General features: G+C 33.5%; 3 protein-coding genes across 3 annotated transcripts; 2 read left to right on the forward strand and 1 right to left on the reverse strand.

The window, feature by feature from the left end:
• The first annotated feature begins 115 nt into the window (after positions 1–115).
• Positions 116–1,368, forward strand: LOC135954581 (uncharacterized). Its single transcript, XM_065504772.1, has 2 exons — positions 116–308; positions 364–1,368. Exons 1-2 carry the CDS (start codon positions 233–235, stop codon positions 1,323–1,325), a joined length of 1,038 nt encoding a protein of 345 aa, XP_065360844.1. The 5' UTR covers positions 116–232; the 3' UTR covers positions 1,326–1,368.
• A 652-nt stretch (positions 1,369–2,020) lies between these two features.
• nbs lies at positions 2,021–5,226 on the reverse strand. The gene is made up of 4 exons (XM_065504516.1): positions 5,058–5,226; positions 4,175–4,987; positions 2,374–3,581; positions 2,021–2,313 (listed from the first exon to the last, which is right to left on the reverse strand). The coding sequence occupies exons 1-4, from the start codon at positions 5,083–5,085 to the stop codon at positions 2,257–2,259; spliced, it is 2,106 nt and encodes a 701-aa protein (XP_065360588.1). The 5' UTR covers positions 5,086–5,226; the 3' UTR covers positions 2,021–2,256.
• A 597-nt stretch (positions 5,227–5,823) lies between these two features.
• On the forward strand, positions 5,824–10,983 carry Ctr9 (RNA polymerase-associated protein Ctr9). Its single transcript, XM_065506445.1, has 8 exons — positions 5,824–5,969; positions 6,028–6,126; positions 6,194–7,126; positions 8,069–8,694; positions 8,766–9,315; positions 9,372–9,490; positions 9,550–9,884; positions 10,213–10,983. Exons 1-8 carry the CDS (start codon positions 5,928–5,930, stop codon positions 10,872–10,874), a joined length of 3,366 nt encoding a protein of 1,121 aa, XP_065362517.1. The 5' UTR covers positions 5,824–5,927; the 3' UTR covers positions 10,875–10,983.
• The last annotated feature ends 4,513 nt before the right edge of the window (positions 10,984–15,496 follow it).

Genomic DNA, 15,496 nt, shown 5'->3' on the forward strand with positions numbered 1-15,496 from the left:
TTTTTAATTTTTTAAGAAAATCTTGGTTCTACTGCAATTGTCAACGCAACAATTTGTAAAATAAAATGTTCATTCAACATTATGTTCACCGATTACATAAAATAATCAATAACAATTTAAACTATCATCCCTAAGTTATCGATAAAACGACGTAATGTTTAAATACACGTGACACATCTCTACAGATATATTTGTTTATTTACTTCTACAATGAAAAAACACATTCTACATCATGGAAAGAATTTGGAATGATTTCAATCTTAAAAAACCACCATTTGTAACACTGCCCTCAAAACATGGTCACTTTGGTAAGTTATTTCTTGATGATAAATAAATTAACGTTAATCGGTTTCTTAACTGCAGTAATAAAACTACATGCAACAATCGACAACTATTATAACAAACATGCTAAATATCATGAGGAATTCAGTGAGACAGCTGCTTTGCTATCCAGACTAATGGCCAGGCGTAAAAACTCCTTTAGCAAAATGAAAGGCTTTAAAGATGTGTGTAAACTAAACGCAGCCTTGTGTCGTTTATTACGTGTAGATTTTAAAAGAGATTTGGACAGTTTTAGAAATACTTTGCCGGATGTGGACTATGAGGAAGGCACATGCATACAAATGCCCACCAGAGACAGTTTTGACTTCCTACTTATACGCCTAGTAGCCATTTGCGAGTTGCATCGACGTATAGTCGAGTGTTGTGTATCAGCAGCTGAATATTTTACCTGCCAAATACGTTTGTATTACTTCTTTGAAATAAACACTTTGCTGTTGGCTGTGCTAGCAAAAATTCATAGTTTAAGTATAAAATTGTTAAATCTTGCGGTTGATTTGTATAATAATACACTGCTGTATCGTCTGAATTTGCCCGTCAATTTGAAATCAACATTTTTAAAAGATGTACAATTTAAGTTTCCGGATAAGTTGGATGAAATGAAATTAGTTCCTTTAGAAAAGCATGAAATTCTTGCTGATAAAGAGCAGCCTCTTAAGGATTTAATACAACAAGAGGAAAAGCTAGCAATTGTTAAAGCTCAAAAGCTTAAGAAGGCAGATGTGGGTAAACAGGTCCAACGTTCAGATAAGCCGGCACAAAAATCTATTAATATCGAACAATTAAATTCAGTTGAAGAAATAAAACGATTTATAGCTATGGAAAGCAAATCGAGAAGTACAAATTTAAATAGTTCCAGAACAACAAAAATTCTTAGCCACGAATGGGCTGGAGCCACAAAGTTATTTGAGAGAAAAGTACAAAGCGGCGAAGCAAAGAAAGCTGTGAATATATTTCGTAAGTTTTTAAGTTTAAAAATTGTGTAAAATGTAACAGCTGAGAATAAAAATGTTTAAGCAATAATAGTCATATTGATTGGTTTTACTTATAGAATATTAAAATATGTATTTAAACCAGTAGTAGAGCAATGCTTTTTTCTACGGGATTTAGATCTGGCGATTGGGAAGGCAACTTTAAAACTCGTAACTCATTGGATTGTAATCACTCGATTTTCATATACGCTAAACAATTTTGTATTGAAATTTTATTTTATAAATCTTTTATGAATATGGGGCTAAATCTTTTAGACCCTATAATACCCTCTATTATGTTACAAAATAATATCCTGTCCAAGCGACTATAAAAAATGCCCCTGTGGACTGAATTTCAAACAGAATTTTGTATGAAATATCTGAAAAATATTCAAAAGTTGCAAATAAAAAATATTTTCAAATATTTCTAACTCCAAATTTTAATGTTTATAAAAAATGGACGTGGCAGGCGACCAGCCACGGGATATAGTTTTCAAAAAAAGTTTAATTATAATTAATAATAATTTTAAAGGTGAGCTTTACCCCCATTAACTCGAAGTCTGGTTAAGCCTTAACTAATAGTTATACTGTCGGTTAAAATTATTTTTGTATGAAAACTGTCAGTATAACTGTTAGTTAACCCATAATCAGACTTCGTGTTAATGGGGGTTAATCCTCTATAATTCTTAACATAAATAAAATTTAGCACATTCTTGTTGATTATTTTTTATTACATGAATGGAATATAAAAAATAAATAATCGACAAATCGAATTATTTAATTTATAGACTGAAAATGTGTATATAGATGTATGCATTTTATTTGAAAATAATTCCCACGAAATAAATTACCTGTTCAACAGCAGTATTCACTTCTGAATATTTTCGAAATTTTTCTTAAATGTATGTGAATTGTATGTAAAAAAATATTTTACTGCATTATCAGCTCAACGTAAATGAAGTTTAATAGCGATGGAATTATTTTGTGAAGGGACATGATATTTCTGAAACAAAATAAAATTAAAAAAGGTATCATTCTGAAATTATATTTTTTATAAATTTACCTTCACAAATCTCTTGAAATTTGGTATAGTCTCATTTAAGTTGTCTGCAGTGTTATTTGAGCGATTTTTAAATTTATAATGAGACTTTTCAACACTTTTGATAGTGTTGTTTAGCGATATTTGTTGTATTTCAATGGCATCTTTCAGTGATTCCAACCATTTGCGATGATCTTCAGTTATGGTGTTTTCAGCATCGAGCTCTGATTTTATTTCCGATTCGGTTTTAACCATATTTTCGTCTTCATTTTCATTTTTTTCTACTGCCGAATTTTCCTTTTTGATATTAATTTTACCCAAAGAACCAGATATCCACTCTATAGCCGATATTTTACGAGGAATAATTTTGGGTTTAGGCATTTGTATGGAGGCCTTTTTAGTGACAACAATAAATTGTTGTGTGGGCTCCATGTCATTGCTGTCTTCATCTAACTCAATGGTACGTATTGGTTTTTTAGTTGTAGTTCCTTCCTTTTCTTTAAAACTAAACAAATCATCTTCTTCGTCGTTTTCTTTGCGAGCTTTCTTCTTTTGAGTGTCGCCAAAACTGAAAAGATCATCATCGTTGCCCTCGTCTTCTTCATTTAAAACCTGTATTAAAGGTCTTTTACGATTTTCCTTACTAGTTGAGGGCTGTTCTTCAGTTTGATTGAGCGAAATTTGTGTTTTATTTTGTGATTTTTGTAAAAATACGTTAGTGGTATTGAGTTGTTTCTTAATTGGCTCAACAACAGTAGATTTAGCTTCAACTGTCTTAACAACTTGTTCCTTTTCCCCATTATCATCTTTTTTATTACAAGTTTTCTTTGATTCAAATTTAAAGAGATCTTCTTCATCACTTTCATTTAAATCAACACTCATTACTTTACGTTTCCTTTGATTTTCTACTGGAGTATTCAACGTAGACTGCTCTTCTTTATTCGGGCTGGGATTGGTATTTCCCGCATTAATGAAAGGAGTTGATGTTACCATATTTTCATTTGTTTCGCTAATTACTAAATCCATTGATTCGGTATTTAAGCTGGGCGTACTTTGTTCCTCAGTCAAATCAATCCTATTTGAATCATTTGACATTTCACTTGGAAACAATGCCGGTGTTGTATTAGGCATTTTATAGCAAGGATTGCAAAATATCTTCATGGAACAGCGTAATATAGCAAAGCCAATTTCGTATTCTGGTATAATACGTTTGGAGTTTGATTCTAAAAAGTCTATTTAAAGGTAAGAGAAGAAAAGCGATTATTTGTCTAGGTTTATAACATACTAAATTGAAAAATTAACTGTTTTGAATTGAAGTTCAAATCATCAGCTTTAAAATCCCCCATATGTAAACTTATTTGTATTAAATTTTATTTGAATACCAACATTTTTAAGTGAAGTGATTTTCGGACTTATTATGGACCGATCGTAACAAAATTTGGTGGTGCAAGTTCGGATATACATATGTATAACTAAGATATTTTGAGAGCTTAACTATTTTCAGACCGATTCTAACCAAATTCAATAGGCTTCGCCCCTTTAACAATAGAAATGTTTGTGCCAAATTTTGTCGAATTATCTTTGAAATTGCTACCTGTAGTTTGATTACAAGGTTTACATGGACGGATGGACATGGCTTAATCGACACAGAAAGTGATCATGTGCAGACATTTTAGAAATATACATTTATATTTGGTACATGTATGGTAAATTATGGAATAGTTTCCAAAAAAATATATATATTTTATTGTAACACACTGTATGTAGAGAGCAGTCTATTTATTTTACATAAAACCATTTAAATGTCCTATTATAAGTAACTCACCTGCAATTGTGCTTATAGTTTGTGAACTTTGCGTTTGTGTGGAGGGCGTATATTCCACCACCACAACTTTATCCTTAATGAGAAACGCTTTCTGTACACCAGAATTCAGATCTTTACATATTCCACCAGCTGACCTTATAATCGGACTATACGTTTCAAAATGTTTACGATTCAAGAAAACGAATGTGTAACCTTTAAAGAGCAAACGTCTCTTGGCATTACAATTTAAATTAATATCGTCATCATCAAAATCTGGTTTGTACGATTCCGGTTTAGGTAGATGTGTTCTAACACTATTGGCTGCACTAAGTAAATCTTTCCAATAGGTGGGCGTAACAACCAGCTTTTGTCCAACAAGTGCATGCAATAGCTTCATGGTAATTAATTTATCCGTCATTGTTAAGTGTGTGCAGTCGGAAGACCATTCATCTAGAATCTTACCCCCCAAAGCTGTAACATATTTCTGAAGTAGTAAAGTGTCCTCTCTGGACAGCGAAGATATAGCCGTTTTTATAGTCATAAACTGGACTTTCCATATGTTTTGTAAACGGCCAAAACGTATTATATCATCGTTTTTCAAACCTATTTTGCGCCCTTTTACCAAGGCTGTATTAGTTTCAATGTCTTGATTAAGGAAAGTACCATATTTGGAACCTAAATCTTCCAATTCCAATTTATATTGCTCCTCACTCTTGACCAAATGAAAAGCAGCATGGGCACGACTCACACAAATTTCATCTTGAAGTTCAACGTCTGCTCCCATACGTCCTACGGAATATTTTAGCTTTGTCGGCAAGAGACATACCGAATCGCCTATCAAATGTAGACCAAACAATGAAATATTAGACAAGTTCATACATGCACAAAAGTTTACTTCTCTTACCGCTTATTGTATGTGTAATAAACCACATTTTTTAGATTTTAATGCAAAAAACTCTGGGGCTATTTGAATTACCGTAAAAAGTAAACAAATTGTTGCGAATTTATTTTGTTTTTTAATTTGTTGTTGGAAATACGGAATTACGCGACAAAAATGCTAGCAAATTGTTGTGTGTATATCGATTACAAAAAGCCAATGGCGGAAATGTTGCCAGATTGTACTTTATATTCCGGCTCTTCTGGTCAAACACACTACACATACACTGTGCATTTCTTATAAGACTGACTGGTTTGAAGACCCCCTATTTTTAACGAAAAACTCAATATAAAAAAATGGTTTTGCTCATATCAGCGGCTCACGACGTGTTTGTGTTTTTACTGAACACGGTGTTGGAAGTATGTTTCAGTTGCCTTCACAAGTTTACGTTTTTGTATCCTTTTATTTCTTGCTGGCATCACTGTGATGTACCTAAAGTACCAAACCTACTACCTTTTAAACAACTACTCTAAACAAGCTGTCAAAAGCAAAGTGTTTTCTTTTTTAGCTAAGTTGTGTGTCAAGGCGAATCTATAGAAGGTGACGACAGAAGAACAGCTGATTATTTTTTTTATTCAGTTGTTTAGACAAGTGAACTGTCAATTCACTTGTGTTTGTTGTGGCGAAAAATACAACAAACCCAAAAGCAAAAACAACCACAGGCAACTTTGACAGTTCACTTATCTTTTTACAAAAACAAAGTACCTATTGTTTTTGTATATGTTGTATTTGTTGTAGTTCTGTCGTCACCTTCTATAAATTCGCCTTGTTGTGTGTTTTTGCTCAAGTTTAAGGAATTTTTGTGTAATATTTTGTTAAAATTAACAACTTTCCAGGATGTCGGCTTCTATAGAAATACCTCTTCGTGATACAGATGAGGTAAGTAGTGAGAATTTATCACAATGAATTGAATTTTTGTAATTATTTCTGTATTTAGGTTATAGAGGTGCATCCCGATCAGTTGCCAGAATGCCAAGAAGTCTTGAGCATTTTAAGACAAGAACGTTCCCAATTGAACACTTGGGTTAATGTGGCGGTAAGTAAAATTTATTGTGACTATTAAATTGATGATTAATAAATATCTTTACGGTTTATTTTTGCAGTTGGCGTATTATAAACAAAATAAAACCGATGATTTCATACGATTATTGGAGACCGCCAAGAATGACGGCAACAAAGACTATAGAGACTTTGAGAAAGATCAAATGCGTTGTTTTGACATGTTGGCCGCCCATTATGTACAGGAAGCTAATCGTGAAAAGTCCAAGGACAAGAAAAGAGAATTATTTATGAAGGCCACCAATCTATACACAACGGCCGACAAAATTATCATGTATGACCAGAACCATTTGTTGGGTAGAGCTTATTTTTGCCTTTTGGAAGGTGATAAAATGGAACAAGCAGATGCGCAATTTAACTTTGTATTGAATCAATCACCCTCCAATATTCCCTCGCTGTTGGGCAAAGCATGCATTGCTTTCAATAAAAAGGACTATCGCGGAGCATTGGCTTTTTACAAAAAGGCTTTGCGTACCAATCCCAATTGTCCGGCAAATGTGCGCATGGGCATGGGTCATTGCTTTCTGAAAATGAACAATCCGGATAAAGCCAAATTGGCCTTCCAGCGAGCTTTGGAATTGGATCCCAATTGTGTGGGTGCTTTAATAGGTTTGGCCATTCTCAAGTTAAATCTACACGAGCCTGAATCAAATAAAATGGGTGTTCAGATGTTGTCGAAGGCATACACTATTGATTCGACCAGTCCCATGGTTTTAAATCACTTGGCCAATCATTTCTTCTTCAAAAAAGATTACCAGAAAGTGCAACATTTGGCGTTGCACGCCTTTCACAATACCGAGAACGAGGCCATGCGTGCCGAAAGCTGTTATCAATTGGCTAGAAGCTTTCATGCTCAGTGTGATTATGATCAGGCTTTCCAGTACTATTATCAGTCGACACAGATAGCTCCAGCTAATTTTGTGCTACCGCATTATGGATTGGGTCAGATGTACATCTATAGAGGAGATACTGAAAATGTGAGTAGACAAAATAAAAACTTGTCAAATCTTGTTAATTTTGTGCGGATTAGTATAAACGGAATTTTAAATTTCCAAAAATTAGTTTTTTTGCGAAAATAAAATTGTAAAAATCTACGTTAATACAAATTATGTACTTAAGTACGGTTTTACTGGGTTGGCGACCTTTTTTATACCCTTTACTATGACATAAGAATATATGTATATAAGTATGTATATTCTACATTTTTCATTTACGACCATAAAGTTATACAAATTCTGGATCGATATACATATCTATGTCCATCAGGTGAAATCAACTTTTCGAAACCCAAATAACATACAAACATGATTGATACTTCAATATATCGGATATAGTTCTGGTTCCGTTGATATTTAAACTCCACATACAAATGGCTGAGATAAAAGCAAAAAAAAAAAAGACTACCTCGATTTCTCTACCAAATTTTAAAAAATAATTTTAACAAATTTTATTTTCATTATTTATAATTTTTTTTTTTTAATTTTCATTTGGAATTTTTTTTTAAATTTAAAAAAAAAATTTGAATTTATTAGTTAAAAAAATGCATGGCAAAATTTTTTTTTTTTTCAAATTAATTTTTTTTATTTTGAAAAAAAAATTTCGTGTTTGTCAAGAAATCATTTTGCATTTCATGTTTACACGGAATTTCTATGGTGTTGTATAGGTCTTTGAGATGTCTTTCATTAAATATCCATATTTTCTATCTTAATTACATACTAATAATCTAGGTATAGATAAAAAATCAAGATAGTCGTGGGGGCTTCGGAAAGTTGATTTCAAAATGTTCCTATATATTCCCAATTTTTATTTTTGAGTTGATTTTCTATTAAATTTGAATATTTGTTTCCAGTAAAGGAAACCACACCTAACTGAATATTAAACAAATGTAATTAAAAATTAACCCTATTGTATTTTTTAAGGCCGCCCAATGTTTCGAAAAAGTATTAAAAATCCAACCGGGCAATTATGAAACCATGAAAATTCTTGGATCTCTCTATGCCAACTCAAATTCTCAGACAAAACGTGACATGGCCAAGGCTCATTTGAAAAAAGTTACGGAACAATTCCCGGATGATGTTGAAGCCTGGATTGAATTGGCACAAATTCTAGAACAAAATGATTTGCTAGCCTCGCTCAGTGCCTACGGTACAGCTTCGAATATATTAACGGATAAAGTTAAAGTTGAAATACCAGCAGAAATTCTTAATAATGTTTCGGCTCTGCAGTATCGTATGGGAAATTTGAAAGTTGCTAAAGAACGTCTAATGGAGGCGTTGGAAAGAGCGAAATCGGAGTCACCAAATGACACACAATATTATGATTCTATATCAGTGACCATGACCTATAATTTGGCACGTTTAAATGAGGCCATGAGCTGTTTCGACGTTGCCGATAAATTGTATAAAGATATTTTAAAGAAACATCCCAACTATATTGACTGTTATTTGCGTTTGGGTTGTATGGCTCGTGATAAAGGTTTGATTTTTGTGGCGTCTGATTTCTTTAAGGATGCTTTAAATATTAACAATGATAATCCAGATGCCAGGTAAGGAATTATTTAAGGTTTTGCTTTTTTAACCTAAAGTTTTTAATATAACATAATCTTTCTATTTTAAGATCTTTATTGGGTAATTTGCATTTAGCCAAAATGCAGTTTGCTTTGGGGCAGAAGAATTTTGAAACTATTTTAAAGAATCCCGCTACATCACAAGATGCTTATTCCCTAATTGCTTTGGGTAATTTTTCATTGCAAACTCTACATCAGCCCATTAAGGATAAAGAGAAGGAAAGAAAACATCAAGACAAGGCTTTGACCATTTATAAACAAGTTCTACGCAATGACCCTCGCAATATTTGGGCCACTAACGGCATAGGAGCTGTTTTGGCTCATAAAGGTTGTGTCATCGAAGCTCGTGACATATTTGCTCAAGTACGTGAAGCTACAGCAGATTTTTCTGATGTATGGCTGAATATTGCTCATGTGTATGTGGAGCAAAAGCAATACATCAGTGCCATACAAATGTACGAAAATTGTATGAAAAAGTTCTATAAACATCATAACGTTGAGGTGATGCAATATTTAGCCAGAGCTTATCTGAGAGCCAATCGTCTTAAAGAAGCCAAAATGGTGCTACTTAAAGCCAGGAGAGTAGCTCCACAAGACACGGTATATTTTAATAGAAATAATGTTATATATTTACTGTATTCTAATCCCATTTTTAGGTTTTGTTATTCAACATTGCTGTAGTTTTACAACGTTTGGCCATGGCCATACTGAAAGATGAAAAATCCACTTTGGAAATTGTCTTACAAGCTGTACATGAATTAGAATTGGCTCAAAAGTAAGACATTTCATTAATTTCTGTAACAATATGTAAATATTATTTTTATTTAATTTCAGATACTTTCAATATCTTTCAATTAATGGTGATAAAACTCGTTTCAATATTGAGGTTGCCGGTATGGAGGCCAATCAATGTCAAGATTTATTGTCACAAGCTCAGTATCATGTCGCCAGAGCTCGTCGCATTGACGAAGAGGATAAGACTCTTAAACTTAAACAGGAAGAGACACGTATGGCCTTTAAATTGCGCCAAGAGGAAGAACGTAAACGTCGTGAAGACATGCTTAAATCTTCACGTGAACAAATGTTCTCCAAACGTCAAGAGTATGTTGAAAAGACCAAGAATTTAATTATGACTCTGGAAGCGCCACAGGAAAAGGAACGCAAAAAAGGTAAATTTAATGCAGGACATTTTAAATATAGAAATTCTGTTGAAAATATGTCCATCTATTCATTGTCCATCTATACAATTCTTCGAAACTAACGGGCAATTACAATATTATAACATTTAAGTTATTTCTGTAAATTTTTGACCACAGCACGTGAAATTTTTTTCATCCAACATTTTTGTTCAAATACAAAAGCATGCAAACATTTTCTTTAACATTGTTTTTAATTTTTATCTTAAAGTATAATTTAGTGGAGGATATGTAAGATTCTGCACAGCAGAATAAAGCACTCTTACTTGTTGTTTAATATTTCTTCATTTATTACTTACAGGAGGAGGACGACCCCGCAAGGATGACATTATTACAGATTCTGAAGGCAGTGATGCGCCTAGGGAAGGAGGCGAACGTCCACCCAAACAAAAGAAGAAAGGTGGTGGTGGACGTAAGCGCAAAGCCACCACTTATGATAGTGACAGTGATGGTGGTGGTGGTGGCGAGGGACGCAAAGAAAAGAAACAAAAGAAGAAAACGAAACAGAGCAAAAAGATCGATGAAAAACTTTCAGCCAAACAGCGGTTGAAGATTGTTTCCAAAGCCACTATATCCACCAGCGAATCGGACAGCGATGGCGGAAGTGGAGCCCCTAAACGTAAACGAAGTATCAGTCGTTCTGGTAGTGGCAGCGGTAGTGCTTCAGATGCCAGTGCTGGTAGTGTTAAAAAAGCACGCAAACGCATAGTCTCAGGCAGTGATTCGGATGGTTCAAAATCGGGCACAAAATCCAGATCGGTATCAAGATCTCGATCACGTTCTCGTTCGGGAACACGTTCCAAATCAGGCAGCCGTTCGCGCAGTCGTTCCAGATCAAAATCCGGTTCACGTTCTCGATCTGCCAGTCGCTCCAAATCACGTTCAAAATCTGGTTCCAGATCACGATCAAACTCCAAGTCCGGTTCGGACCATAGCCGCTCAGCTACACCGGAAAGTAATTAGATTTATGCGTTCAGATATTCAAATGTGTAGAGTTTTCTTTTTTAAATCTCTTAACTTAATTCATCTACTATATTTTAAATAAATGTTTTTGTTTAAACACAAAAATACTTTTAAACATCACAATTTATTTCACTTTGTAGTATAGACCATAGAGAAACAACAAGAGCGGAAACTAGAAAAAAACTCAAACCAAAATTTTACTCAAAATAATCACACATACGAGTGTTGTTTTTGTTTTCACATTATTTTATTTACTAATACATTCTCACCACTTAGGTTTTTGACAACTGAGTTAGGTCTTTGACAGCAGAGTTTCCGATCTATGAATATTTCTCTATGGTATAGACGTTGTTCCTTATAGGCAGCGTTTTTGGAAGTAGCCATAATACGATTTTTAACTTCATATACAAGAATCGAATAGAAATAAGGAATAATTACGAAAAGTGAAGAAAAATATATCATTCCCCAGAAGAAAATAAATGAAAACGTTTTTATTCATACTGAAATGATTTGAGACTCTTAGTGACGACCTTCTCCCTGTTCCTGTATCCCATGTGAGTACTTTGAGTGAAAAATTAACATGTATTTTGCTATTGTAACAAAAACAAAATACATTTTAAATGTTTACTCAAAGCTCTCGCATGGGATATAGAAACTGGTAGTTAAAGTTTTAACTTAATAACTATAATCACAACATATATCACTGTTACGTTTCTACCTTTTAAAAATGGATAATTTTGATTGCAAATAAGAGCAGATTAGTAGTTTAAAATTGTAACAACTATTTTTTACATTTCACAAGAATACACACACTTTATAATGTACAAGAATACTTCGAACAGCGCCTATGGTAAACTCACTAACTGGTATTTTCTTTTAATATCTATATACACACTGCCATCTTCTAGTAGTTTCATGAATTATCTATCTAACGGACAACTAGAATGTTCTATTTCCAGAGCTTTTAGCAGCTTTAACAGTTGCACAAACAATGTTAATATCAGCGTTTTATCAACATTGTTGATAAGTAGAAGTTTCAAGCACTGGAAATGTTTATAAACATGATGAATATTGCAAGCAGCTACAGAGTGATAAATTCAAATAGTTCGTAACAATACCCATAATACAAGTGATATGGCAACCACTTCTGTGGAACAGTATTATGATTCTTAAGTAATTTCATACATTTTTCTATGAACTGGTTATTTATTACACAAACTAGGTCCGAAAGTACTTTATGGATCCAAAATTAATGCTCCTACCCGGATTATGGATGATTGCGCCGGACAGCACAAGTGCTAGCGCAGGTCTGATCAACTGTACATCCTGGTGAGTTGTAGTTTCACTTGGATAACATCACCTCCGCATACTCGTATTCAAGGAACGTCCAAACGACTTTATGGTCTCTGAACACCGCTATAAACCACAAGAAAGCAGAATGGACCAGTATCAGGAACTTCACAAGTCTCATCTAATGATCTTCCGTAGCCCACATATATTTACAATGCCGAGTGGGGTTTCCGTAAAACTGTTATAACAGCAGCTGCTCGCTTTATACCGGCTGGACGAATTCCAATTGTGCGTCCTTACTTGCCAGTCGAGGCAATTCTCTTAGCAGAGGAACGTGACAACATCCGCAGTACCGACCCAAACAACCCACGGATTGCTCTGCTGAATGCAGAAAACAGCAGGTTGGTAAATGAGGACAAACGGAAACGTTGGATGGATCATTTGAAGAACTGCAACTTGAGCGTAGGATTTGTCGAGTTGTGGTCCAAAGTCCGATCTCTCTCTAACCCCATAAGGACAGAGTTTATGACGAAGATGCTAAACCATTCCGTCAAGTGCCTAATTATTAACGATGTCTGGAAAATGGGTAGTGAACCTGGGAATAACACGAGCCAGGCCGTACAGACCGACCTCCAGTCGCAAAAACACTCAACACTCTTCTCCTGCCCACTCTGACACGAAACCTCACAGTAACATGGTTTTCTGAAAATGAACACACCACCACAGCACCGCCATAGCCACTCAAGGTCTTAATCAACAAAAATGAGTGTTATTCAAAGATACCAAAATGCTGCCAGAACAAGAGCTTCGAATTAATTAAATTTGATCTTAATTCACTAAAATCTTAATTCGGAGTTTAAAAATTTCAGCCATTCATTTCATAAATCTATTCCCAAAATCGAATCTAATAGATTTTATTAAAATATATGTAATTCATTCATCGTTGAATTTTAATTCATAACAGAATTCATTTAACTTTTGAATGATTACATTTTTGTTGATTCAATTCTAATACAATTGTTAATTCTTTATTAATCCAATACAAATTGAATTAATATAGTACCAAAACATACAATAATTTTACGTGGAGTCCTCTAGCGAAGTTTTTACCCTTTACTTATAGATAATTATTCCTACAATAATTATACCCTTCACCTTCGTCAATATAATTTTCCGACCCTATAAAGTATATATATTCTGGATCCTTATAGATAGCGGAGTCAATTAAGCCATGTCGGTCTGTCTGTTGAAATCAATTTTCTGAAGACCCCAGATATCTTCGGGATCCAAATCTTCAATAATTCTAAGTCATTAATATAGACAATATGGATATCTAATGATAGATATTTCAAAGACCTTTGCAACGACGTATATAAGAATATAGAATTTTTTTTTTCACCAAAAAAAAAAATTTTAAAAAAAAAATTATAATTTAAAAAAATTTAAAATAACAATTCGATAAAAAAAATTCCAAAGAATTAAAAAAATAAATTTTGTTTACCTAAAAATATTTAAAATTTGTATTTTGAAGTATAATTTGGTGATACCCTTCATAAGATTCGGCACATGCGAATATAGCTCTCTTACTTGTTTGGATTTATATTTTGTGAAGTGATTGAAAATTTGAATACTAATATTTTATTAATAATTACATATAATTATTTACAAAAATGTTATGAAGTAAAAAGCTTTCAAAAATGTCCATATCCCATATAATTATTCCAGTGTGATGTTATTTATTTCTTGTACTAATATGTATATAAATTATGTGAAGTCATACATATATTCCAGCCAATTCCAATAAAAAACTTTAAAATATGTTTTTTTAGTTTAACCCAGTAAACAAATTTTGTATATACATATGTATGTATTTACATTAGTGACTTGCGTACTTTGGGAATATTCCTTGGCAATTGCGAAATTCTGCTTAAGGTGACCATTTATTTGTCTATATGCGAATAAACCTATTTCTTTTTAAATTAACACAACAAGATGGCATGTCATTTTGAAGGGTATATGTATATCCGTCATTTATTCTCACTTAGTTATTGAACGTTATAGTGTAAACAACATGGTTTCTTTTTTTGCTTCGAAAATGTTCATTTTTGTGCCAACGAATCGTCATATGCGGGAAGTTTTGCTTTACTTCTTTACTTTAAATAAAAGCTCCGCTGAAGAACACCGATTACTTACCAAAGCTTATCGGTTTCAATGTGCGAGAGTTGGTTTATGCGGTTCAGAAGTGCTGATTTTGACAGGGATGACAAAGCCAAAGAATTGAAGATTGTTGTAAAACTCAACAAGGGCTTACAAAATCGTTGGGAGCTACTCAATCAGCAGTTTCAAAAACGTTCGCTGAATTCATCCTAAAGCAGGGAATTTGGGTACCATACGAATTGAAGCCAAGATACCTTGAAAGACGATTTTGCATGTCCGAAATTATGTTTGAACGCTATAAAAGAAAATCATTACTTGCGATGAAAAATGGATCCAGTATTAACCCGAGGCGTAAGAGATCGTATTTAAAGGCCGACCAACCAGCCACATGATGCAGTGGTTGGGATGTTTTGCCTCACTCGCTTTATATTCCACGCTGACCCCTGTCCGCCTATTACTTGTATCGATCGATGCAGACCGCTATCTCTGAGATACGCTTCACTTTGGTACAGAGTATCCGATATTGTCTTGATTCGTTCTAGGCCTCAAAAGATGAGCTGTTCTTTTGGCTCGGAATCCATATGTTTCCAGAAAGATGGAAAAAGGTCATTTCTACCAAATTTATTATCAGCCCAATTATGAATAAAAATTCCCCGGGAGTTTTTCCCTTTTTCTCATTTTTCCTATTCAAATTCAATGGGAAAAAACTCCCGCGGAATTTTGTATTCATAATTGGGCTGTATAAAAGCTAAAAATTTTGAAAAATTCAGCATTTTTAAGTCATACAACCAATAAAATAAATGGTAATAATTGTACACCAAAAATCGCTAAAATTATAGAAACTAAAATAAGAAAATATTGTCGAAACAAAGTTAGAAAATGTTTATATTTATTGACCAAAAATTCAAAAAACTATGTTAATTATAAAAACCGGTTATTCGATAATATAAAATATTCTAAAGTGTTCGGTTTTTTAAACAGAAATATCCGGTTTCTTATTTCGGTTTTTAAATACTCTAGGCTTTCTAATTATTGATAAAGCCTGAAAGTTTAGAATAGCGAATACTAACAATACAGCTTCACAAGGGTTCCTAAAATATTTATGTGTGTAATTTATTTGGAGGCTTCAGATGATGAACAGATAATTGAACGCATCTCAATTATTCAAAACAGAT

The sequence above is a fragment of the Calliphora vicina genome, chromosome 3 (genome assembly GCF_958450345.1).
Source record: "Calliphora vicina chromosome 3, idCalVici1.1, whole genome shotgun sequence".
Taxonomy (NCBI): domain Eukaryota; kingdom Metazoa; phylum Arthropoda; class Insecta; order Diptera; family Calliphoridae; genus Calliphora; species Calliphora vicina.